This window comes from Manis pentadactyla, chromosome 11 (assembly GCF_030020395.1).
Source record: "Manis pentadactyla isolate mManPen7 chromosome 11, mManPen7.hap1, whole genome shotgun sequence".
Lineage (NCBI taxonomy): Eukaryota > Metazoa > Chordata > Mammalia > Pholidota > Manidae > Manis > Manis pentadactyla.
The window spans coordinates 90,355,886-90,380,922 of NC_080029.1; the positions used below are offsets into that span (position 1 = coordinate 90,355,886).

At 57.0% G+C, this 25,037-nt stretch overlaps 1 protein-coding gene across 1 annotated transcript; it reads left to right on the plus strand.

Annotated features, from left to right (window-relative positions):
- The first annotated feature begins 10,854 nt into the window (after positions 1 to 10,854).
- DLL4 (delta like canonical Notch ligand 4) lies at positions 10,855 to 20,065 on the plus strand. The gene is made up of 11 exons (XM_036923820.2): positions 10,855 to 11,249; positions 11,353 to 11,622; positions 12,146 to 12,203; positions 13,005 to 13,268; positions 13,679 to 13,739; positions 13,826 to 13,956; positions 15,448 to 15,617; positions 15,781 to 16,000; positions 17,172 to 17,874; positions 18,359 to 18,467; positions 18,990 to 20,065. Exons 1-11 carry the CDS (start codon positions 11,184 to 11,186, stop codon positions 18,993 to 18,995), a joined length of 2,058 nt encoding a protein of 685 aa, XP_036779715.2. The 5' UTR covers positions 10,855 to 11,183; the 3' UTR covers positions 18,996 to 20,065.
- The last annotated feature ends 4,972 nt before the right edge of the window (positions 20,066 to 25,037 follow it).

A 25,037-nucleotide genomic window follows, 5' to 3' on the forward strand; every position in this document is an offset into this window, starting at 1 on the left:
TCCTGCAGCCTGGCTGAAGAGGACTCACTAGGGTCCCCTTTTGTTCCCAGCTAGGCTTTTACCAACTGAGGGGGTCTGCAAGTCCCTAGAGGATGTCCAGACAGAGGATTACCACCATCAACTGCCCAAATGGTCTTGCCCACTTGAAGAATCACCAGAGATCTTGAGAGGTAGGACCTCACAGCAGGCTTTTCCCTTTTCCTAAGGACGTCTTGTTGGCCTGGGATTCCCAAGGGTCTCCCCATTCTCTCTGAGGAGTCCAACCCAGCTCCCAGCCCCCATCACAGCATTTTCCAAACAGGTGAAGGATGCTGTGGACAAGTGGCCACCTGGCTGCAGGAGAGGGGAAGCCCCAGCACATGTCCCTGGGGCTTCAGTCACTCCAGGGAGAAATGGTGGTTGGCTCAGAAGCCACTGGCTGCTCCCCAGACGCTTAGGCTCTCTACCCCTTGGCCTGGGCAGGGGGCAGCCAGCTTCAGGAGCTTGGGGTGAGGGGTTTAGAAGGGAGCGGCTCCAATCCCAGCTGCCTAGCTCTGGGTACTAACAGGCTATGCTGGGGCAGCCGAGATTGAGGGGGGGGCACCACCACCTGCTTTTCCTTGTTTTGTTTTCAGGGCACTAATTACTGTGCTGAGCTCCGAGCTGCCTAATGAGGCCGTTTGGATTTCCTGTTGTTCTGGCTTCCCAAGACCCTTAAAGGGCCAGCATCACACTAGACTTGTGCCCAGGGGAGACACCAACTGCTCTGGCGAGGGTGAGCACAGAGGGGCTATCCCTAGGCTCAGCCTGAATGAAAAGGGCAGTGGCAAGGGGCTGGTCCAGTGCTCCCTGGCCCACTCTCACCCTCCATGAGGACCTGCTCAGAAGTGCCCGCGACGGAAGCAGGAGCGTCAGAACTATGTAGCCTGGCCAGAGCATGAGGCTGGGGAAGGAGGAGGCAAGGAGACCTGGGCTGAGAGGAAAGGCTGATGATGTCACTAATGCCCAGACTGTGAGAACCACTGCAGCACCAGGCAGGAGGGAAACGCCATGACGTCCTGTCCCCCTCCCCTGCTGGAAAATAAACACTTTGAGTGGCCAGCGCCACTTCCGAAGGAGCAGGCTGGCTGGGCTAGAGCTCCAGAAATGGGCCTGAGCCCAGCTCTGAGCAAAGACCTTTGCCCAAGGTGGATGCAGAAAGGCCTGCGGTCAGGCTGCCCATAACTCAGCCCCTCTATGGCACACCACCCAACGGGGCTTACAGGATGCATTTGTTCCTTCTGTACATTTAGGGCTTTGTCTCTGCACATGGAAGAGCTGAGTATATGGCTGGGGATGCCAGGGAGACCCCTTGTCACAGGCTGCAGATGGACTGGCAGAGCAGGTGGGAGAGCACCCATCTGCCTCCTGAGCCTCCCTCAGATTTGAGGCACAGCTTCAGCCCTAGGACCTGTCCCAAGTACCACTCTGCCTGGGACCCAGAGGGCCTGGCCTACAGCGCCCTTCCCCCGGCCCTCCAAGACGGGGTGACGACATTGTTGTTCTTATACAGGGCCTTCCGCCTAGAGTTCCGGCTCTGCTAAATGGTGGGAATGAGGGTCCCAGGGACAAAGCCAGCCTGGTTCCCGCAGCCACCTCAGAATGGACGGAATCCCCATTGTGTGCGGGCGCCCTGTGCCCACCCTCCCCTTGCCCGCGCCGGACATGCCAACAAACAGCTCATTGAGCCCGGGGGAGGGGCCCGAGAGACAACAATGTTCCCCAGCGGGCCAGGGCAGTGAGCTCAGCTGGGGGTGGGGGCTGCCTGGGAGGCCAGAGGGCGATGATCTCAGCCTGGGGAGGGCTGGCCTCTGCGACAGGCTGACCTGAGCCTGGCCTCCCTGGTGAGGCTGAGAAGGGCTGACCCGGGCTGGCCTCGCCTTGGCCGCCCCACCCCCAGGGCCAAGCTGGGGACCAACCGGTGCTTCTCACGCTTAGAAGGCCCCAGCCCAGCGCATCAAGCTGGCACAGCAGGGGAGCCCACAGGACCCAGCAGAGCCACCTCAGTCCCAAGAGGCTAGTGGACCATTCCTCTGGTGGTGCCATTCCAGAAGCCTCACAGTGATGCCCGGGCCAAATAGAGATTTCCACACCACAGCCCACACTGACCACAGCAGGACTTTCAGATCACCAGAGGTTGGACTTTCTATACCCAGAACCATCTAAAAAAGGCAGGGATCAGTCTGGGGAGGGGTAAGCATCCTGCCCCTTGAGGTAGTCAAGCCTTTGGCTATAGAATAAGAGGTTAGTGTAGGTGGCCTTGAGAACTCACCTCGCCCCGAGCTTCTAGATATCTTTAGGGAATGAGCTGGGGCCCTGTAACTCTGGACATCTTTTGTTGCTTCCAGGCCTGAGGTTGGATGAGATCTTTATCCTTTTCCCAGCAAGTCTGAGTTGCCAGGCAGGGCCTCAGGTTTCTGAGGGAAAAAGGAGGATGGGGGAGGACTGGTTGGGAGGGTGGCACGGCCAAAGCGGCCCCCCACTCTCAGGGTAGAATTCAGGGAGCTCTGATGCTGGCCATGCTTACAGGACTCCAACTGAAAAGCAGGAGAGAGCAGCTACCTGTAACAAAAACGTGGGGCCTGTCGCAGCGGGTCACCAGGGGTCTGGCATTCTTCAGTGCCCAGCCATCTAGGGGCAGGACCCAGGCATCAATGCATGCATGGCTACCAGCCACAGATGTAGAAAGTCTAGCTGCCTCTGGCCTCCCCTTTGCACCTCCCTGCTCCAGACCACTCTGCATACCACTGCCAGGTGGCGGCTGAACAGCCTCCTCTGCTCAAGAACCCACAGGTTCCCTAATGCCTATTAATCAAGTCCAAATTCATCTGGTGGATCTCCATACCCTAGCTATCTAGCCTCACAAGGAACACCCCACATGACCCAGTCATCTCCAGTTCTACCTACTTCATTTCCCCTCGGATCCTTTTCCTCTCTCCATTCCCTTACTAGGAATGCCCTCTCTTCTCTTTATCTAAGTTCTGCTCTTTTCTCCAGGCCCGGTGTAATCCCCCTCCCCCACACAGCCTCCTTTGACCTTTGGGGCCCTAGTCCCTCTCTCAACCCTGGTTCCAAAGGTCACCACATGCCTTTTTCATGGGCCTTACCTTCATCTCCACGTCCCATAGGCGCCCATCAGGAGCTGAATTTAAAGTTCCTTTTGGCCTCACTGACCTTAGCTGAGTGGTAGGCACATGGTAGGTCTCATCCACAACTGGCTGGCCAAGGGGACCAAACCCTGTGTACAACATGTGTGCATACAGAGGCTCCAGAAAAACTGATGGGCTTGCACAGGGCTGCACCTCAGAGGGAATGCATCTTTTGCCTACATTCTTTTTGATGGCAGTTTGATGGACCATCCCAAGTCTCCCAGCTTTCTCCTTACCTGGAGATGGGCTGTGGAAATGGGGGTAGGGGATCAAGCAACTCAGGAGAGGAGGGGAAGCCAGAGATGGGGAACTGGCCACAGGGCAAAACAAGGATCTTGGTGGCAGAATGACTCCAACAAGGGCAGTGTTCATGCTGCCCAAACAGGACTTGTGAGATCGGGATGAGTGGAGAGGGTTGACAGCCTATCTATTTCTAAATTTATAGAGTTAGTGGTGGCTGTTACTGAAAGCCCTGGTTTTGGAGACACTGTGTATTCACCATTGCCTGGAAATTCTCTATGAGCTCCCAGACCTGAAACCCAGCCTGCCCTGTGCTGCAAAGTGCCCGTAGCTGGACAGCTCCATAGGGCTTGTTTTTCCGAGAGTGACAGCCAGAGGGCTGGGGGCAGGAGAGGCAGTGACATTCACTCACAGTGGTCTAGTGTTGTCCAAAATACTCCTTTGGGCAGAGAGGAAGCCCATGTCACCTGGTACCTCCCAGGCCTCCCTGGGGACAGTCTAGACAGAAGGAGAATTATTTAGGCTGGAGGTTCATTGCTATCACAGGCAAGGCAAGTTACTCATTAGCAAGCCTCAACATGGAATTCTCATCAACTCCAGGGGAGAGTTCAACCTGGATTAACAACTGAGATACATAGGATAGACACTGTCACAGGAAGTTCTCCCATATGCCTAACCTCAATCCTTCCTGCCACAACTGAAGCCCATTTCCTCTCATTCTGGTTGTGGTGGGAGAAGGAGACAGCTGGTCACCATCTTCTGCTTAAGACCCATCACCTACTTAACCACTGCAGTCAGATTCCTCCTCAGCCTTCTCCGGGGAGCAGTGATCTGCCTGCTCAGGCAGCTGTTCACAGACTTGGCACCTGTCCCCGATTTCTGTGTATGAGAGTATTTGAGACAAAGCACTTCCTGGTTCAGGCCTGACCTTCCTTTGCAGAGAGGCTGCAGGAGACCATGGCCTCTCTGAGTAACCCTCACTCCCAGGTTCCTGCAGCAGCAGAGAAAGGGAGGTGTACCCCATCCCCCTATCTCTTGCCTGCTTCTAGTCCTGATGGCAGCTGGGATCAGAGATCAGAGGTTGTGTGGAGAAATAAGGAGAGGTCAGAGTTTCTTCCAGATGAGTTGTTGTTCAGCAGAGGAAGATGAAGGGCACACAAGGACCTAGGGACACCAAGAGGTCAGGGATAATACCGGATCTTGATGCTACTGGAAGGCTGGAGCTAGAAGAAAGGAATGAACACTGAGTAGGAGGATGGAGCTAGGGAGAAAGTGCCACCTCTCAAAGTTTACAGAGAAGAGAGGTTTTTGGGACAGGTGAGCTGTACTCTGGGGAGGGGGCAAGAGGAGAGTAGAGGCTGGCACTGACAGGTCGGGGCGAGTGGGTGAGGAGGCTTCTACAGGCGAAGAAAACTTTTGGAGTAGGGAAGCTGGTCCGAGATCTGGGGCGGAAAGGGTGCTGGACCTGTGCCTTCAGCTCAGGCTCTGCTCCCTCATCCCACTCTATCCTTCAGCACAAGTTGGCAGAAGGTTCCCTTTGGACCACATCACTCTCCACAATGCCACTGTCCTATGTCCTCAGTTCTCCAGCCCTGTAAGCCCCCTCTCAGAGTCCTCTGTGCTCTGAGGGACCCAGGCAGGAGGCAAGTGCAGGCTGGGGCCAGGCCTGCAGCCTGAGGGTCACCATGCAGGGGCCTCCCTGAGCCTCCCCTCCTTTCCCCTGTGCCTCTCTGCTCCCTTGCTCGGGTGGGGACAGGAAGGAGCTAGGGAAGGGGAAGCCAGGGGCTCTGGGAAAGTTGCTGTGGAGGCTGCCCAACCCCGGACTCCTCCGTCGCTGGAAATACCCGCTGCGTGGCTCCTGGCCCTAGCTTTCCAGGCATCCCCTGAGTTTGGCAAATGAAGCTGGGGCAACTGCCGGGTCACCACTAGTGAGGGCCCTGCCTCCAGCCAGGAGGCCCCACCATGCCCCTCTTCTCTTTCCTTCTTTCCTCCTGACCAGTACGCAGGAGGCCTGGGGGGAGCTCCCTTCATACACAGTGAAAAGGGGCTTCTCAGGTCAGGGCCCTCAGCTTCTCCTCTCTTGGGCCCATTGTCTCTGCAGGCCAAAGCTGTTCTCATAAAAAAGGAGGGCCTGAAAACAAAAACAAGAAATAGACCCATAAATACTGACAACAGAGTGCTGGTTACCATTGGGAGGGGTATGGAGGGAATGGGTGAAATAGACGAAGGGGGTGAAGAAGCACAAACTGCAAATTATAAAATAAGTTACTCATAGGAATTGAAGTACAACACAGAGAATATAACCAATAATACTGCAATATCTTGGTATGGTAATAGGGTAACTACACTTATGTGGCAAGCATCTGGTAATGTATATAATTATCAATTCACTATGTTATACATCTGAAACCAATATAATATTGTATATCAACTTTATTCCAAAAAGAAAGAAAGAAACAGGGCCTGGTCAACACCAGTTAACCCAGCTCCAGCCACCACCTTCCCTGGTCTTCTGAGAAGGCAAGGGGAGACAGAGAATGGGGCTGGCCTAGGCCCCCAGTGTAGGCCCTGAACCTGGCAGAGAGAAGGTGGGAGAGCTCCTGGTCTCATGAGAAGCAGAGCAGGGACTCTGATTCAAGTTCAATGGTCTCACCCACTGGGGCATCCTTTCCTTGAGACATCTGGGTCAGTGGTCATGAACCGTCAGTCAGCGGACAGTCCAGCCGAATCTGTGTGCCCTCTTGATCACATGAGGAGAGCGGAGTCCTCTGAGCTGCCAGGAGCCTCAATGACCAGGACGGTTCAGCAGTTGGCTTCTCCTTTTGCTTACACGCCTCTGCTCTGAGACACCACTGTGAAGGAAGAGGGGTGCCAGTGGAGACCTACACTTGACCCTGGCTGGAGGATCATCTCTGAAAGGTTAAGGCCATGGGCAATGACTGGTTCTTTCAAGACTTCATCCCTTCTCCAAACCCGTTCTCGGAGCTCGTCTTCCTCTAGTCAAGAACTTTGTCAGGTCCTCTTCCTGCAAAAGCCCTCAGAACAGAGGTTAGCACAGGGTCCATCTTCTTTCCATGCCCCACTTGACTTTCTTCTCTTTTTCCCACCCTCTGCTCTTCTTGCCTCATCCTTTAGAACTATTTGCCTTTGGCTCTCCTTTCCTCCTGGAACTCATTTGCTGTCAGGGATCTTCCCTTTACTCCAAGTCTGCCCCTGACTGTGACCTGAAGGAAAGAAAATTAATATTTATTGGGCTCTGCAAATGCATAATCAGATATAGTCCCTTAGTCATCCTCCCAGATCACTATCATTATTATCCTCATTGCACAGATAAGAAAACTGAGGCATAGAATTAAAGTTAAATTATAAGCCCAAGAACACATGGTTGGGAAGTGCCAAAAGCTACCACCTCCAAGTTACACTGTTCACCAGATTCAGAGTTTGGGGAGAGGCCCCATTCCATCTTGTCCCTACCCAACCCTGTCCTGTAGATTCTTCAGAACTCAGCCTCTCTCGGTGCCCATTCTCAAGGTCCTATTCATTCCTCCTTCTCACTGGGGCTTTTACATCTTATCACCAGCCACTGCATCCTGTTCACCCTAGTGACGTGCCCAAATGAGACCTCAAGGCCACCACCAAGTCAACATCTCCCTCTCACTTCCACCAGCCTCAGGCCTGTCCTATGGGGACTCCACTCTGTCCCGCGGGAAAGACCCGGAGCTGGCAGTTCCTTGTAGGGACTCGAGAGAGAGGTGAATGCGGCCCCGCGGGGCGCCGCCTGCAGAGCGGGAATCCCGGCCCTAACCGCTGGCGCCCCTCGAGGGGAGGGGCGAGGGCGGAGGTAGTTCTGCGGCGGCATCTGTCTCAGACGGGCGGGAAGCTGCTGCATTAAATTGTAAAATCGATTTATTGACCGGCAGGTGCGAGCAGCGGCAGATGGAGAGTAGCGCTGCCGGGCCGCATCTGCGGGGAGCGGCGGCATCGATCCCGGCCCCCCTCCAAAACCCGTCGGTCCTGGTCCTTTCTCGTCGGCTCGCTCCCCAATTGCAGGGCCAAGGTCTGCGAAACTGCGGCGCCTGAGTGGCTGGGGTAACTCGGCCCCCTCCGCCTTACCCCTCCCGACCCCAGGGCCTGGAATACGCCCCCAAGGCTGGCAGGCCCTGCCAGCCCCACTGCCCCAGTTGGCACGCGGCGGGCCGGGCTGACGCGTGGCAGGGCCCTGCGGCAGATGAGGCACGCGCCGGCCTCATTTCAATGTGAATGGATCGACTGGAGCAGCCATGTGGCAGCAACAGTTTGCAAATCTCTCCGCCTTCTGTGCAGCTCCCCGGCCGCCGCTCCCTGCACGTGGCCTCTTCTCCGCAGCGACCGCAGCAGCGCCCCTCAAGGCTTAAGCGCCCCGCCCAAGCCAGGGCTGCTCCCCCGCCCCTGGTCCTCACGACCAGCGCTTGGCCCAGCCCCCACCGCGCTGCTACCTAGGTGCAGTTTGCCCGGTGGAGAACGCTGTCCTAGGGGTGGCGGGGTGGGGTGGGCACACCGGCCCCGGAGGCCTCGGAGCAGCGCCGCCGACTGGGAGGGCGCTTGGTTTACCAAGTCGGGGAGGGATCTTGAGGCTCCACGCTGCCTCCGCCGCACCCCAGTAGCCCAGGGTCAACTTGGGGGCACGGCTGCAAGACAACCTTGGCACCTCCCGGCTCCAAGTGCGGGTTCTGCCCCCTGGGGGGTTATGTGCAGCGGCCCAGCAGAGAGGAAAACACAAGTAGAAGGCCCCTTGGGCGGAGGCTGTGGGCCTTGAGTGAAACTAGGCCTTGACTCTGCTCCGGATCCGGGCGCTGGGCAGTGTTGCGGGTTGCAGGTAGGTCTGTGTGAGGAACCGTGGACCCTCAGAGGGCCCACAGTCAGTCCGCCAAGGCCCTTGCTTGCATCCATGCCTCCTCTCCAGGGCGTAGCGGAGCGACTGCAGAAGGGCAGGGGCAGCAGACGCCCACGGCCACGTGTGTCCAATCCCCCTGTGATTTGCGGCCTCCGATCGCCTCACAAGCCTTCTGCTCCTGGAAGACCCCAGGACAGTGTTGGGTTCTTCTTCCCAAAAGTCACGAGTGGGAGAAAAAGGGAGGAGTCCCAGCTGTAGAGTCATCGCGTTTCGGTTTCCTGCCCGTAGTGCTTCACAACCCTGTCCTGTTTGGCAAATATGGGCAAAGCTGGACCCCCGCAGACTGGAGTACTAGTGGGTACTCAGGGTCTAGGGCTGCGTCCTATTGGCCATAATGAGCTTCTGGGATGGCGCCAGACTCGCAAATAGGTGCTTCATAAATGCCTTTTGGTGATGAGGAAAATTTAACCCTTACCTCCTCAGTCAGATGATTTCTAGGTCTCCAGGATACCTTGCATTTCGTGTGTCTGAGGATAATGATGATACTTTGTTTAGTCCTTGACTGTTTGCAAAGTGCTTTTGGGAACATTAGTCCGGATGTGTATGAGGGTAGAGAGTGTCCAGGTCTACCAATATTAAGTCACATGTCTCCTGTGGGACTGGATGTCTCCCTTGAGGGTTAGGCAAGTGACAGCGCCAGAAAAGGAGAGTTTTTACTCCTCCTATGCCAGAACTTGGGGGTGGAAGCAGACAGCACTAAGTAGGGTGGATGCCAGCCAGCTCAGAGGAGAGTGAGAGCACTCCTTGGCAACCTGGGCAGGTTTAGGGATCCTTAGAGAAAGGGTGGAAAGAGGATGAGGAACCCACTTGTCGGGATTGCTGGAAGGCAAGCCCCAGGCTCCTCCTCCCTCAGGCCTGGGGACTCGCTTGCCCATAACCTACATTAACTCTGGAGCGCAGCCTGGGCCCATCTGCCGGCCCCTGCCCCACCTCGGTTCCCCACGCCAACCCGCTCGCGCCAGATGGTGGCTGGGAGGGGTGACCGTGCGTGGGGGACCCCGGAGCCCGTCTCCTAACCTCCCCCCTCCCCCAACCCACGCTCCCAACCTCTTGTTTCTCATCCTTACCCCCAGCCCTTCACCACCAGCCCCAAGTAAAAAAAATCAGACCATGCTCGGCATAGGCAGGTGTTGGGCTCCGCGCCCCCATCCCCCGCAAGCCTCCCGGGGGCCCGGCGGCGTCCCTGCTCCCCCCGCGCCGATCTTATCGTCCGACGACAGCCATCGCTGTGCGGGCGGGCTGACAGCTGAAGCCACAGGGCCCCCGCTACCCTCAGCGTCGCAGAGAGAGAGCTCCCCGGCACCCCGGAGACTGGGAGAAACCGGCCTTCCCCGTTCTAAGGTCTCCGGGGATCACGCAGGGTTCCGGGAAAGCAGCTGCACTGCCGCAGCTCGGAGAAGTGGGGCCACCCGGGGGAACCGCGTAGGCAGGATGGGTGAAGCAGCCTGAAACTCAAAGCGAGTCCGCTCTCTTCCAATTCCACCCCACATCTCCCCTGTGAGGAGAGGGCCTGGGCCTGCCCGACCTCAGCCCCTCACCTTGGCTCTCTAGTGGCGTGAGCCAGCTCTGGAGCCAGGAGAGTTCCTCTCTGCCCCAAGAGAGCGACGGGATGCGGGCGGGTGCCTGGGGCTGCTGGGGTGGGCACAGAAGCTGGAGCTGAACCCAGGTGAGGGGAGGCGCAGGAGTTGGGGCCAGGTCCTCATTACCATACAGCTGAGGACGCGCCCCCCCTTCTTCCACCTCGGGGACCACGCTCCCCTCCCCCACCGCCCGGATCACGCGTCGAGGGGCTGGCACGCACTGAGCCCTAGCTTGGGGCTGAAGGGAGTTGGCACGCGCTGGACCCGCCCCCTGTCCGCTACTAGGGTGGAGGGAGGGAACCCCTGAGTCTTAGACGCTTGGCCCCGCGCCCTGTCCCGAGTGCCCACAGAGAAGTTAATGCGTCCGCTGGCTTCCCTGCTGCGCCGGGAACGCCTGGTGGGTGGGCTCTCCAGGCTAGGGGCCGAGGAGGCAAGGGCTCCTGAAGCTCTAGGAAAAAGACCTAGTTCGGAGTTCTTTGGTGCTGCTTTCGCTTTCTGGGCTCAAGTTCTTTTTACCTGTTCGAGGGCTGCAGGTAACCAGCGCCGGCTGTGGACACACCACCCTCAGGGACTCTCCAGAGTCTCCACCCCTACGACCATCCGGGAACCACTCGTTCACCTCCCCCCGGCTCTCCCCCTGACCTCCAACTGTCGGGGTCTCTGCTGGTAACCCCGCAATTGCGAAGAACTGGTCACCTCGGCAAGAGCATAGCTGGGGGACCCAGGGGTTGAGAGCGGCACGGAGGGGCGGAGACCTGTGCCTGACTGGCTGGCGGGGACAAGGATGGCGGGGGCGGAGGCCCCCATCGGGCGGCGCTGGGGCTATAGCTGCTAGAGACCCGGAGGGGAGGGGAGAGTGACCATGGGTCTGAGTGACAGGCGGCGAGGAGAGGAGCCAATATATATAAGGAAGGCTCCCCAGCGCACAGGTTTCAGTAGCGGCGCTGAGCGCAGGCTGGGAATAGGAGGCCAAGGGCCGCAGCTCGAGCCGTCTCAGTACAGTGTACCGGAGCATTAGCCTGCTTGAAGCCCCGGGATTGGCCCGAGGACACGTCCTGAGCGCGGCCACCGCCCAGCCGCCCTCACCTGGATTATCTACCGCAGCAGTTGGAGCGGAGCTAGAGAGCAGGCGAGGCCAGAGGAAAGCCCCGAGCAGAGCCTGGCTTTTCAGGGACCCCTCCGCGGGGTGGACGCTCGGGAAAGCGAGGTCCTGAACGGAGCCAGCTTCAGAGCCGGCGGGTGGAGAGAGAGACGCCCTAGGGGATGGCAGCCGCGTCCTGTAGCCCCTCCGGCTGGGCGCTACTGCTGCTGGTGGCACTTTGGCAGCAGGTAACGTCCCGCGCCCCTCCACCCCCTTCCACCGCGCCTCAGCCCCGGGCGTCGGCCAGGCTGACCGCTCCCCTCTCTCCTTCCCTCGGTCCCTGTGAAACAGCGCGCCGCCGGCTCGGGAGTCTTCCAGCTGCAGCTGCAGGAGTTTGCCAACGAGCGAGGCGTATTGGCTAGTGGGCGGCCGTGCGAATCCGGCTGCCGGACCTTCTTCCGCGTCTGCCTTAAGCACTTTCAGGCTGTCGTCTCTCCCGGACCCTGCACCTTCGGCAGTGTTTCTACTCCTGTGCTGGGCACTAACTCCTTCGCCGTCGGGGATAACAGTAGCGGCGGGGGACGCAACCCTCTCCAACTGCCTTTCAATTTTACCTGGCCGGTGAGCACAGCCTGGGCTCACTGGGAGGTCACGAAAGACGAAAGAAGGGGCCCCCTGGGACCAAAGCTCTCGCCTCAGATTTCCTCGCTTCCCTCAAAAAACAAAACAGAACCACCAAACAAAACCAGGGCTCTCTCTTCTGATCCTTTCTTCCCTACTATCTCCTGGGACCTCATCTTCGGGAAGGTTTTCACCAGTGTCCTTCTTCCCAGTTCCACGCCCTCACTTCTCCCAGCTTTTGGGATACAATTTTCATCACCTACCACCCCGGCCCGACCCCCACCTCCGAATGGCCCTCGCATACATTCCCCCATATCTTAACCCTCCTCCTGCCTGGGGTTCTCTTCTCGCCTTCCTGGCTCGCGCGCGATGGCGGCACGCAGACCCGTTATGTTGACCCGGGCGCCGTAACTGTATCCTGCAATTAGATTGATTAAACGGGCTGCCGCAAGGCACCCCCGCCCCCGCGCCTACTCATCTCGCTATCTTCTGTCTTACCCCGGCCCCTCCTTTCGCTTCCCAGGGTACCTTCTCACTCATCATCGAAGCTTGGCACGCGCCAGGAGACGACCTGCGACCAGGTGAGTAGCTCGCTCTGCCGCCACAGGGGGGCGACAGGGCACAGCGCCGAAAGAGTTAACCTGTAAAAGGCGGGGGAAGTGCGGGGTGGGAGGTGGGGGGCGGGGGGCAGGACGCTTAGCTAGGCCTGGAGCTGCGCCCCGCGCTGGACGCTCGGATTCCGCCCGCTGCCTGGACTCTGAGCACAATTGCGTTTCCTGCGGGTTATTTTTGGCGTGGGAACGCGGGGAGCACAGCGGTGAGAAAGGCCGAAGCTGCCAGCGCCGCTGACGGGCCCCTTCCTGTATTTTACACCTTTCGCGAATTCCGCTCCTTTGGAAAGGGAATAATGGCTTTGGGATGTTGTTCTGACACAGAGGAAAAGGATATTTCAGCAGAACAACAATTCTCACTTTGAAAAGGAAAAAAGCATTACCTATCTTCGAGGGAAGAACCCCTGAATGCGCACCAGAGGACCCCTTGCTTTCAGGGTCCCCCCAGGCCCGGAGAGCTTTTCTTTTTCTTTCCCTTTTATTTTATTTTTTCCATTTTGACCTCTTTTCCTCTTCCCCCTGCCTATCTGCCTCCAGAACAGTGGGATATCTTAACATCCTTCTATTGTCCCCTTTTTGAATGGTATCAGGCCCCCTGCACATGCATACGTACAGGGCAACTAACTAGTGGGACCCTTGTGTTCCTCTGGCCTGTACTTGCTGGCAGGGTTGGGGGGTGGTCATGTGGACAACTACCTAGTTTGATCCAGCAGTTGCTAGGACTACTGGGGACTGGCTGCCCTTCCTTGACCTGGACCTCTGCCCCTTTAGAGGCCTTGCCACCAGACGCACTCATCAGCAAGATCGCCATCCAGGGCTCTCTAGCTGTGGGCCAGAATTGGTTACTGGATGAGCAGACCAGCCCCCTCACAAGGCTGCGCTACTCTTACCGGGTCATCTGCAGTGACAACTACTATGGGGACAGCTGCTCACGCCTGTGCAAGAAGCGCAATGACCACTTCGGCCACTACGTATGCCAGCCAGATGGCAGCCTGTCCTGCCTGCCTGGCTGGACTGGGGAGTACTGCGACCAGCGTAAGCAGCCAAGCTCTCACCTGCCTGAAGGGGGGTCCCCTGAGCAAACACAGAGGTGTCTTTTCGGCCACAGCCTGCCTCCCTTACAGCACAGGTCTGGGCTGCCCACTGGTTGGGCCTCAGGACCAGCTGGGAATGCTTACAACAGGCTCAGACTCTACCCTCTCTTTGCTCAGCACTCCTCTCTGTTCTGCCAAAGCCCACAGGACCCCATTACTGCATCCCACCCAGTCTGCATTCTCCTCCCCCGGGCCATTGTTGCCCTTTAAGACACCCAGGGCTCCTATGGAAGGCCAAGAGTGGGAAGTGGGCCCAGGAAAGCTGGGGTACCCCTCAGGCCAGGAGAAGGAGAGTGGGGCTTCTGGGTTGTTGGCATTCCCACCTTACTCAGGCCTGCTTTCTTTCCTCAGCTGTCTGTCTTTCTGGCTGTCATGAGCAGAATGGCTACTGCAGCAAGCCAGCAGAATGCATGTGAGTAGGTGATGGGAAGTGGAGTAGGGGGAGCTGTCCCCTGGCCAGGCCCTCACTTCATCCTCAGCCTCCTTTCTGTTCAACAGCTGCCGCCCAGGCTGGCAGGGCCGCCTCTGCAATGAATGCATCCCCCACAACGGCTGTCGCCATGGTACCTGCAGCACCCCCTGGCAGTGCACCTGTGAGGAGGGCTGGGGAGGCCTGTTCTGTGACCAAGGTGAGTCAGGGCCAAGAGGGGACAGGAGATGGAAGAGATGGACAGACACGGGAACCAGAGTACCCGAGTTGTCACCGGGACGCTTCTTACTTGGTTTCTGCTGAGTTGGTTTTCGCACTAGAACCTTTAAGAGTCATTGTAATTGGCCTAGAGTGCGATAGTGGGTCCTTCTTCCTCAGGTGCTGGGGAGGCAGGGTAGCTGGAGAAGCCAGGAGAGTGACAAATGAGCAGTCTGGAGGTTACATTCACAAATTCCAGCAAGGCCAGAGAGGGATGCCAAGCTCAGTTCCTCTTTCAACTTTGTAGTTACCTATTAACCCCCTAGGTGTTTGCTTACCTGCCAAGGCTGTTTGAGCAGCTCTCCCCTAAACAGCTGTCCTGTAGGGTGTGCCCACCAGCTGCCCGAGGCTGTGGGTGAGCTGGGCCTCTGGGCAAAGTGACATCTAACCGACTCCTCGGTGTGAGCAGAAACGGCCTCCCTTGTTCTTCCCCAGGGCACTTGCCAGGCAGCTGCCTGAGCCCAGCCGGCTCTTCCTGGTGCCTGCGGGGGCGTGGGGGGGCCTGGTCCCTCTTCTGACTATACAGGGGTCTGCCAGTCCTAACCGTGGGGGAGGGAGCCTTTTCTCCTTCCTCCTGGTAGCCAGCTGCAGCATGTGCCTCCCATTTTTCAGGGTCAAATGGAGTGGCTGCTACCATGGAGACAGCAGCACAGACCTGGGGAGGATGGGCAGGGGCTTGCCAGGATAGACAGAACTTGCCTAGGCCCTGACTCACTGGCACAGAGACTTCGAATTCAGCCCCTGTGTGTGAGTGTGTGTGTGTATGATTCTTCCCTCTCCCTTACAAAGACACACACACACCTGGTTCCTGCCCATTCTCTTTCCTCTCCCCACATTTGTTCCCGTGACACAGTCATATATTCATCATATGCAAACACAGCCCTTACAGTGCCTGTATTTGCTCTGTCTGGCTCTCTCTTCTAGTCCTCCCCAAATAAGAAAACAAATACTGACATTCAGAATGCCCTCATAACACATTCCCCTTTAACAAAAATACCTGGTCACTACTTGTGGTGGCTCTCGCCTCCCCTCTGCCATTTCCACCTGTTAAAATATCATCCTGCCTATCAGGCTTATCTCAGCGGCCCCTTCCCCCACAATGGAGACTTTCTGACTTCCTCCTCAACACCTGCCTTGCCATCCACTTCTCTTCTTTACTTTTATTCTACCCTGACTGCCAGTGTTTGTGGGCTGACCTGGCAGGCAGCTGTCCAGCTGTGTTTTTCAACTTCGATTGATTGTACTGGTCAGATGTGGTTCAAGAAGCTTCGATATACATGATTTCACTGGGGAAGAAGGAAGGATATTTGGGTCTAGAAGACTTTGAGTTGAAGCCTCTGGGCCAAACATGGGCAGTGAACTTGCATTACAAGGAGCCTGGATGTAGGAACCATTCTTGGCTCTGCTCAGTGGGTGGTTCCTGTCTCCACAGATCTCAACTACTGCACCCATCACTCCCCGTGCAGGAATGGGGCAACGTGCTCCAACAGTGGGCAGCGGAGCTACACCTGCACCTGTCGCCCAGGCTACACTGGTGTTGACTGTGAGCTGGAGCTCAGCGAGTGTGACAGCAACCCCTGTCGCAATGGAGGCAGCTGTAAGGTGAGGCCCAGGCCAGTGCAGGAAGCTCTAACCAGGCATCCCTACCCCAAGTGGCCAGTGGATGCACAGCCATGGACAGTGAGCAGGTAGGGCCTAGCCACTACCTAGCCCTGCATCTTTTCCTCCAGGGTCTGACTTTGGTCCCTTTCTGGTCTCTCTCCAGGACCAGGACGATGGCTACCGCTGCCTTTGTCCCCCTGGCTACTATGGCCTGCACTGTGAACACAGCACTTTGACCTGTACTGACTCCCCCTGCTTCAATGGTGGCTCCTGCCGGGAGCACAGCCAGGGGGCCAGCTATGCCTGTGAATGCCCCCCCAACTTTACTGGCTCCAACTGTGAGAAGAAAGTAGACAGATGTACCAGCAACCCGTGCGCCAATGGTACGTCCTGTTGCCTTGCTAACCTGGTGGACCAGCCCTGGAGCCAGGAGAGCCTTCTGGTGAGGGAGGGTCAGGAGAGGAGAGGCCTCGTTTGTCACTCTGAGCAGGCTGATGCGGGTTCCCATTCTGCTCTGGACAGTGAAGAGCTTTGCTTGATCAGTTGGACAGCTTTGGGAGAGGAACAGAGTAGCAGTGGGTACAGACCTAGGGAGAAGGGGTGGTGCACACCCTGCATGGCTTCCATTCCTATTCCCATGTCAGAGCCCTGACCTGGCTGGAGTGGCCTCTGATCCTCCCCAGGAAGTCCTGGGCTGGAGAGAGGGATTTTGGAGGTGTTATATCCCTCCTTGAGGGAGGCTGGCACAGTCAGAGCCCTGCTTGTGAAGACGTCACCTTGCCCCATGGCCACGTGGAGCCCACCAAAAGGCATCCAAAATGAATGGACAGCATCTTTTGGGGCACAAAGCATGCTGGCTCTCTTTGTCTCCTTGCTCCCTGGTGACCCCCCATGAGGCAGGCAGAGAGCATTGTGTAGAAGTCTAAGGAGCTGGGGAGGGGTTGGAAGTGCTGAGATGGAGCCTGTTTTCTGGCTAATTTAATTACTTAGTTAACTCATGTTAACTTAGTTAAACCTTGGAGCCAAGGTTTCTTAATCACTGAACAGGAAAATATAATACCTGTCCTCTTTCATGTGGTTGTGAAGATTAAATAAAACACTGATAATTGCATTTATTTAAGAATTTACTAAATACCAGGCATGTGCTCCTGCCTTCATGCATTATCCTACCTAACCATTAGAGATTTCCCATGGAAGGGATAGCATTATACTCCGATTTAACAAATGAGGCTTAAGTATAAGGAAAAGCAACAGGTGCCAGATCCCCAGCTAGAGAGAGCCAGCCAAGATTAAAGCCCAGCACATCTGTCCAGTGCTACCGTAAAGCTCTATAAATGCTCGTACTTTCTACCAGTGAGCCACTGAGGCAAGGGAAGACTAGAGTCACCCTCAGCTCTGGGTCTCCTGACTCTTCAGTGCCCTTTGTAATGAGATCTGCAAATGCTGGCCGTGTTCATGGAGGCAGAAGGACCCGAGCTTGTTCCTGGGCCTCCAGTCCTATGCATCAGGGGGGTTCCCAGGCCACCGCTGACTTGTGCCCGTGTGTAACCACAGGGGGCCAGTGCCTGAATCGAGGTCCTAACCGCTTGTGCCGCTGCCGTCCTGGATTCACGGGCGCCCACTGTGAGCTCCACATTAGTGACTGTGCCCGCAGCCCTTGTGCCCATGGTGGCACTTGCCATGACCTGGAGAATGGGATAGTGTGCACCTGCCCTGCCGGCTTCTCTGGCCGGCGCTGTGAGGTGCGGACACCTAGTGATGCCTGTTCGTCGGGACCCTGCTTGAATGGGGCCACCTGCTACACTGGCCTCTCCCTGGACAACTTCGTCTGCAACTGCCCCTATGGTTTTGTGGGCAGCCGCTGCGAGTTCCCCGTGAGCATGCCGCCCAGCTTCCCCTGGGTGGCTGTCTCCCTGGGCGTGGGGCTGGTGGTGGTACTGGTGTTGCTGGGCATGGTGGCAGTGGCTGTGCGGCAGCTGCGGCTTCGGCGGCCCGACGATGGCAGTAGGGAAGCCATGAACAACTTGTCGGACTTCCAGAAGGACAACCTGATCCCCACCACCCAGCTCAAGAACACAAACCAGAAAAAGGAGCTGGAAGTGGACTGTGGCCTGGATAAGTCCAACTGCGGCAAACAGCAAAACCACACATTGGACTATAATCTGGCCCCAGGATCCCTGGGGCGAGGCACCATGCCAGGGAAGTATCCCCACAGTGACAAGAGCTTAGGGGAGAAGGCGCCACTGCGGTTACACAGGTGAGCGGCACCTGGAGGCCCAGGGCCTGGACCCCAGAGCAGGTGGGAGGCTGGCACCAGGTTCCTGACTGCTTTTAAGCAAATGGGGTTTTGCTACTGACAGGAGGATCCACCCACAAGATTCCTGCCACGGGTCCTCTGGCCCTCCCTTCCACTCATTCATTCATTCATTCACCAATGCAAGTGTCCACCCTGTGTCTCTTGTGACTCCCATCTTTCCACAGCATGGCTTGCCTTTACTAGCAGTGCTGGCTTTTTCTAGACCTGAGGACCCTTTGATAAGGCTGGGGGTCCTGTGGCTCTCTTAGGGGTCTGTTCCTAACTACCCACCCTCCCTGTTAGCATTCAGCACCCCAGTCCCGGTGTCTTCTCCCAGAGCCACGTCTTCCTGCGCCCTTTGGCTCTCCAGGGTCCAGGTTAGCACACCCCCTCCCCCAAGTCCTCTCCCCACCCCCCCTCACTAGCCTGTCTTGTGTTCCCTCAGTGAAAAGCCAGAGTGTCGGATAGCAGCGATATGCTCCCCAAGGGACTCCATGTACCAGTCGGTGTGTTTGATATCAGAGGAGAGGAATGAATGTGTCATTGCCACAGAGGTGAGTGCTGGACTCACCTTCTCTTCCAGCATGTCCCCTCCTGTGTTTTGGGGATGGCAAGTGGTCTTGTTACTCTTGACCCTGGGGCAGCTCCTGAAGGGTGGTGGGTCAGAACCCATCCTGAGCAGGCCAGGTTCAATGGCCCTCAGCTCCCTGCTGGTCTCGTTGCCACAGGGGGTGTGAAACAGGAGCCGTGGTGGTGAGCTGGGCCCGGTCCCTTCCTGCTTAGTATTGGGCTGGGCAGGTGGCTGTGGCACCTGGCCAGCTCCCAGGTGCCGCTTCCCAGCTGCTGGTGGGTGAGGGTGGTTGCCTGGGGCCCTTCTGTCCCCTTTTCTCTGGCTTCCTCCACTGGCCCACCTGAGCTCAGGCTCCCAGGCATGTGCATATATTGGGACAGAAGATCAGGGAGGGCTTCCCCACCTTCCCTTCCCTCCACCTACCCCATTGGCTTCTCCCAGGGAGGCCTGGAGGAGAGCTGTACCCCAGGGTAACCTACCTCCCCATTCTCCACATGCTCCCCAGGTATAAGGCAGGAGCCTTCCCAGGACATACCAGCTTTGCCCCAGCAGCTGGACCTTCCTTCTGCACTGTTTACATTGCATCCTGGATGGGACATTTTTAATATGCAACGTGCTGCTCTCAGGAGGAAGAGGGAATGGCATGAACTGGATAGACTATGAACTTGCCAAGAGATGCAGTTCCCTTCCACACCTTTGGGTGTTTGTCTGGCATCCTATTGGCAGGCACACCAGCCAGGGGAACAGAGGAGAGGTGCCACTTGGACCTACCTTTCCAGCAGCGGCCTTCAGAGGGCTCCTTTTGGGTTCTGGCCTGTTTTCCAGAGGGCGTGACAGTGGTCCTGTGAGGCCTGGAGCTGCTGTGACCTCCACTGGCATCTGTGTTTCCAAAAGTGCCTTTGGCCCAGGCTCCATGGCGACAGCTGGGTCCAAATCAGAGAGGAGAGAGGAAGCCAGTAAGGGCAGAGCCATCTGTGGGCTGGGAGACCATTGGGTGTGGCTCTTGGCAGGAGTTTCCCTGCAGGTGAGGTGAGCACCTGAAATGGGGGAGCACTTTCTGCTCCATGCCTCCAACTACTGCACGTGGGCCATGCTCACAACACCTCTGTGGCCTCTCCTTGGCCCAGGCCCTCTGGGCAAGGATGTTTGCCAAGCCTCCCCTGGCTTCCACCACTTTTGGCCTCACATGCCTCCTGAGGTGAGTCCTCAGTGGGCTCCTGTGAGCAGACAAGCGGAGCATCTGCCTGGGGCACCAGGCCTACCTGGGGAGCTCAGGGCAGTGATGCTGGAAATCCCAGTGAGGGAGAAATCGGGCGCTGTTGCCACCTAGGCCTTCTCCTCCCTCGGGCCCGTTCCTGTGGCCTCGAGCCTGGGCTCTGCCCACACCCACTACTGCCCCAGACCAACCTTGAAGCTGATCTTCAGAAATCAATAATATGAGTTTTTATTTTGTTTTTTGTAGTTTATTTTGGAGTCTAGTATTTCGATAATTTAAGAATCAGAAGCACTGACCTTTCTACATTTTATAACATTATTTTGTATATAACGTGTATTTATAATGTGGAACAGATGTGTACAGGAGTTTACTACTTCATGGGTCCTGTCTTTGTGATGGCAGAGTGGGAATCCTCTCCCCCTCCGCCCGGCTCCCCTTCTCATGCTGCTGCCGCTGCCCCACTGGCACCTGTACGTGCATGCAGACTTGGTCAGCTATGCTCCAGGCCCTACCCCCTTGCAGTGCTTGGCAGACCTGGCCCCCCCATCCAGCCCCCAGCCTTGGCCAGCCTTCCTTGCCTCATGGCTTGAGACTGGCTGCAGCTGCCTTTCCCACCATTCCCTGGGCAATATTACCCTTTTCTCTCCTCAAGCCTGAAAAAGTTTATGGGTTCCCTGGTCAGCCTGGGGGTTACAGGACTTTTGGGGAAGGGCATAATCTGGCCTGTTTTCCTCTTTTCAAAAAGATTCTCTTGTCAGAGATAATGACAAGAGGTCCTGCCATTGTAGGATTTTTAGATGGACTGGTACCCTACTCTTTCCTCAGCCCCAGCAGGGCACTGGTCTTGTGGGGCTGCGAGTGGGTCGCCTTGGATCTGTCCTCCCTGCAGCTGGACAAGAGAACTGAGTCCGACATCTGGTCTGCCCAAAGCTGCAGGAGCTTATTGGACTGCAGGGAGGTTGGGGGTGGAGGAGGTAGCCTTCCCTGAGTCCAGGTTTCTCTGGCTGAGACACTAATGAGGGAGTTCCCAGTCTCTACTTAATGCCTAGCTTCCTCTAAGGCACAGGATGGTTCCTAAGGTGCCATAGTCCTCTTTCAGCAGCCACAGACATCCCCCATGGACAGCAAATGATGAAAAAATGAGCCATTGACAAAAAAGCTGACCAGACTCTCCCAGCTCTCAGCCTGTCCACAGTAAAGCAAATAGACCCCTTGATGCTTACAGTGAAGTCCAAGGATATGCAATGCCACTTGCCCTCCCTCTTCCTCCTTCTCCCAACACATACAAACAGCACACCTGCCCCTGATCTGAGTGCTTATGCCAAAGACACAGGAGCAGGAGTCCCAGGCTCACCCACACGCACCCGCATGCACACGCTCCTTGCCCTGGTCGTTGCTCCTTGCTCCCCTTGCTGCACACACAGGGTATCAAACAGGAAAACATTCAGGGAACTGTTCCCACAGCCCAAGCCGGCAGCAGGGGGAAGAACAACACGACCTCACTCTTCCTGCCCAAAATGAAACAGGAAAGCAGCTCCCGGGCCCTGGGGGCGGGGGAAACTGGGCTGGGACTCGAAGGCAAGATGACGAGGCTCCCATGTGGGGGACAGGTAGGACACCCGCAAGCCTGCACGTCCACACCACCAAGGCCGTGCTAGACTGCATGGGTGGCCAGGCCCTGCAAGAAGGGCCCTGGACAGGAGTTGGCTGGCTTACCCCACTTGTAGGCTCTAATATCCTAGACAGGGAGCTGAGAGAGTCCACCGTGCAGGTTTTCTGGGGAAAGAAGGGATCCATGCATGGACTTGGTCTGGGCAACTCCAAACTGGCTCGTGCCAGGCTCCACCTCTAGTGACATGACAGAAGTTGGGCTGGGCACTTGGAGTGTGAACAGGCCACAGTGGAAGCCCTTCTCTTCCCAGGATTTCCTGGCGGTCACTCCCTGAGGGTTCAGCCCCTTCTCACAGGTCAGGAACCCAAAACTTTCCTGCTGGAGTGGCCAAGTGTATAGCAGTCCCAGACTTGGCAGAAACAAGGGCAGATGATCGCTCTAGATTCACTATGAAGTCCTGTCCACAATTTAGTGAACATCCAAATTTAATCTGCCGAGTACTTCACAAGAGAATTCAGAGGTTAGCAGTTCCTTAAGTGCCTGAATGCAGTGCCCCGCCTAAAGGATAAGTTTTACCTCATGTGACCTCCAGTTCTGAGGACAGCTGCTTTTCCAGGGTCCAGTGGCCAGTAACCACCTGGATATCTCTGCAGGGAGATGAGTCAGGGAGAGGATATGAAGAAGGGAGAAAGGCCTTTATCCTGCTTATTCATCCAGGGTTCATGCTCCTGCCTTAGAGCCAAGGTCAGACTGCTCAGGTTCAGAAAAAAAGGGACGGTGGCTCCTACCTTCCCCATCCCAGGTAGATAAGGCTACTAGACTAAACTCAGGTAGAACTGACACTCCACCTCTGACAAGCCCCGAGGGCTCTCCCTGCTATGCAGCTCTCTCAGCTTTTCCCTGTGGGTCCGCACGATCAGCAGAGCCAACCCTCCGTCCCACGTGGCCAGCTGCATTCCGGGAAGGGGATGGAAATGATTCACTCAGGCAACTGTGACTGTCCCTTCCCGGGGAGAGGATGCGTCTGGGAGGTCCCAGCGGCCTTCCCCGGGCAGCCGCACCCTCCCTCGCGCCCAGAGCGCACGGCCCTGTCCCGTAGCTCCGCCGGATCTCGGCGGGCCAGGAGCCCCGAGCAGCGCCGGAAGAGGCAGGTGCGGCGCGCTGCCCCGCGTCAGCCCTCCACCTGCGGCCGCCGCCGACGCCCCGGTGGTAGGTCCGCGGCTCCGCGGCTCCCTGCCCCCCGCGCTCTTTGTTACAGCCCGACTTCCTGTTTGCGGCCTCCCGACCCCGGCTCACTTCCCGGGCCGGGAAGCCGCCGAAGGCCGCGAGTTTCTCGGAGACTCCCCCGTCCGCTAGGCTCCGTCCCCTGCATCCCCGAATCCCGCCCCGGCCTGGGAGCCCGTGCGGGGCCGGAGCCGGGGCCGCGGCCGCGGGACCCCAGCGTTGCCGGCGTGCCAGTAGGCGGGACGGCCCGGGTCCTGCTCCCCGGCGCCAGAGGGCGCTGCGCGGCGGTCGGGGTGGCGCGCGGAGGGCGGCCTCCGTCCGCCGCCAAGGTTCGGCGCTCAGCCCTGCCGCGTCCTGGGGGCAACAGGTCGCGAGTTTAGTTTTCGTCCTCGTCGGGCAGTGCTGCTTCCAGGCCCTGAGACCCTAAGCCGAAGGACTAAACTGGAGAGAGATCAGCGTGATGCTTTCCCCTAAAGATGCCTCAGGGTGTCCAGAGAAGCAAGGCCCTCCGTTTCCCGTACTCTGAGCCGTCGCAGGCAGCCAGCTCCTTCCCCACCCGGCAGTCCTCAGCTCTCTGCCGCACCACCCGGTTCCCGGAGGGAAGCAGAAAGGCAGGGAACGGGTTTGAATTGGGAGGCTGAAGCTCCCTTCCAGCACCACCTCTCATTGGCTAGTAACCTGGGACGAGTCCATCCACTTCTTCATTCGTTCCACACTGAACATCTTTTATATGCCAAGCATCGGCGATAAAACATGGTCTGTGCCAAGGAGGCTAATCATCTAGTTAATTTATGTTTACCTTCTCAGAGGATGACAATACTTGCACATTACTATGAGGTTGAAATGAGTTGGTGTATGAAAATATTTGTGCGTAACAACTTCCTCCACTGGTGGTTACTCCTTCTCAAGCTCATGCCAGCAAACCACTTTCTGTAGTTTCCACTCTCCCAGCACATAGGATGGGGGTGGACTAAAGAGGAGCTTGGAGCCTGGCTCGATAGTCCCAGCAGTAGCCCTAGGACCAAGGAGGGAGCTGAGAGCCCAGCTTTGCCTCTACCATTGCTTCCCTTTGTGCCTTCTTCAAGAACACCCCTAATGCAGGTCAGTCTCCTTTGATGTAGGGAGTAGCGGTAGGAAGAACCTGACTGTGGAGGGGACAACCAGATCCCAGGTCCTCAAGAGTCTCCCTTCCCCTTGGAGATCTTTCCAAGTGGCTTTTGTCACCTTTTCCCTGGCCTCTGGGGCCCTGCACCCTTTAACACTCTGGCCAAGAGAGGGCTCAGCTGGTTCTCTTCATCACCAGAGATCCTCCAAGACTACAATGCAGGGTCCAAAAAGCCATTTGAGGTTACAGCCCTTCTGCCTCCAGTGATCCCTACCCCACTCAGGCTAGAGGCAAAGCAAGCCCTGGGGTTGGCAATTGGAGGTGTGCCCCTTGGCTTGTCCAAGGACTGCCATTCCTTACCCACAGAGGCAGATGTCTGGGCCACGAGTCCAGGTCAGTTCAGTTTCACCTCCACCCAGTGACTTGCTTCGCTCGGTGCTTCCTCTTCTCTCTCTCTGGTAAAAGATCTAAAGGGTGCTGGACTCTCCTTCCCATTTGTAGTGGCCTTAGGGAATGGTGTCTCAGTGGCTTCCATTTAAAGGGCTTCACTTCCTCGGCTCTCAGTGGGCCTCATTGCACCCACAGTCAGGCCTCTTTGGAGAAGTCAAACTTCTCAGCATGGGCTGTTCTCTTCTAAAGCCAGGTCCTACCGCAGTGCAGCACCTCAGTGGGATCTGATACTCAACTCTGACCCCATGGGTCTCCTCTCTGTATGCAGCCCTGTCACTCCACTGAAATGCTCCCCCCAATGGCAGTTGTCAGTCCTGCATCCAGCCACTTCCTGAACTACACCTTCCTCTCTCCTTGGAATTGGGAGGCCCCACCATCCCAACCATCTGTTGGAGGTTTGGCCTCACCCCTTGCAGGTGGGCTAGGCCTGTGATTAGAATAACTGGAACACTGGCCACCTCAGGGTGTCCAGTCAGCCGTGTCTTCCTCCCTCCCTGCAAGCTAGAAATGGGCAGGGAGCCAGGTGTTCCCACCATCCCATGCACCCTTCTAGGACATGGGTGGGTCCTTATAGTCCCTGCTTTCTGCACACACCAAGCAACATTCCCACCTTGGCCCTGGATTCAGCTGGCATAACCAGCAGGGCAGTTGCCCTCTCCTTTTCTCTCCCCCTGCTGATGTGGATTGTACTGAGGGAGTCAGCTACCCCTTCATCCCATTCTTTTGCCAGGGTTGGGACCTGTATCCTTCTTGCACATGGGACAAGGACCTGAAGACACACTTATCTTTCAGAGGGAGGTATAGCCCCCCAGATTGTGGGTTAATTAATTTTAGCACTCCTTCACCCTCCTTACGAGCATACACAAGCAACTATCCCATTAGTAGTGGGTTGGGGCTGACTACCACCCACTCTGCCCTGTAACGGCACACTCCCTTAGCACCTATT

What these genes read in the sequence shown, in the direction of transcription:
- DLL4 (XM_036923820.2), top strand. Translation starts at nt 11,184, where the DNA reads ATGGCAGCCGCGTCCTGTAGCCCCTCCGGCTGGGCGCTACTGCTGCTG. An exon ending in AGCAAGCCAGCAGAATGCAT is followed by an intron (nt 13,740 to 13,825) that starts GTGAGTAGGTGA and finishes TCTGTTCAACAG; the next exon opens with CTGCCGCCCAGGCTGGCAGG. An exon ending in CAGCAACCCGTGCGCCAATG is followed by an intron (nt 16,001 to 17,171) that starts GTACGTCCTGTT and finishes GTGTAACCACAG; the next exon opens with GGGGCCAGTGCCTGAATCGA.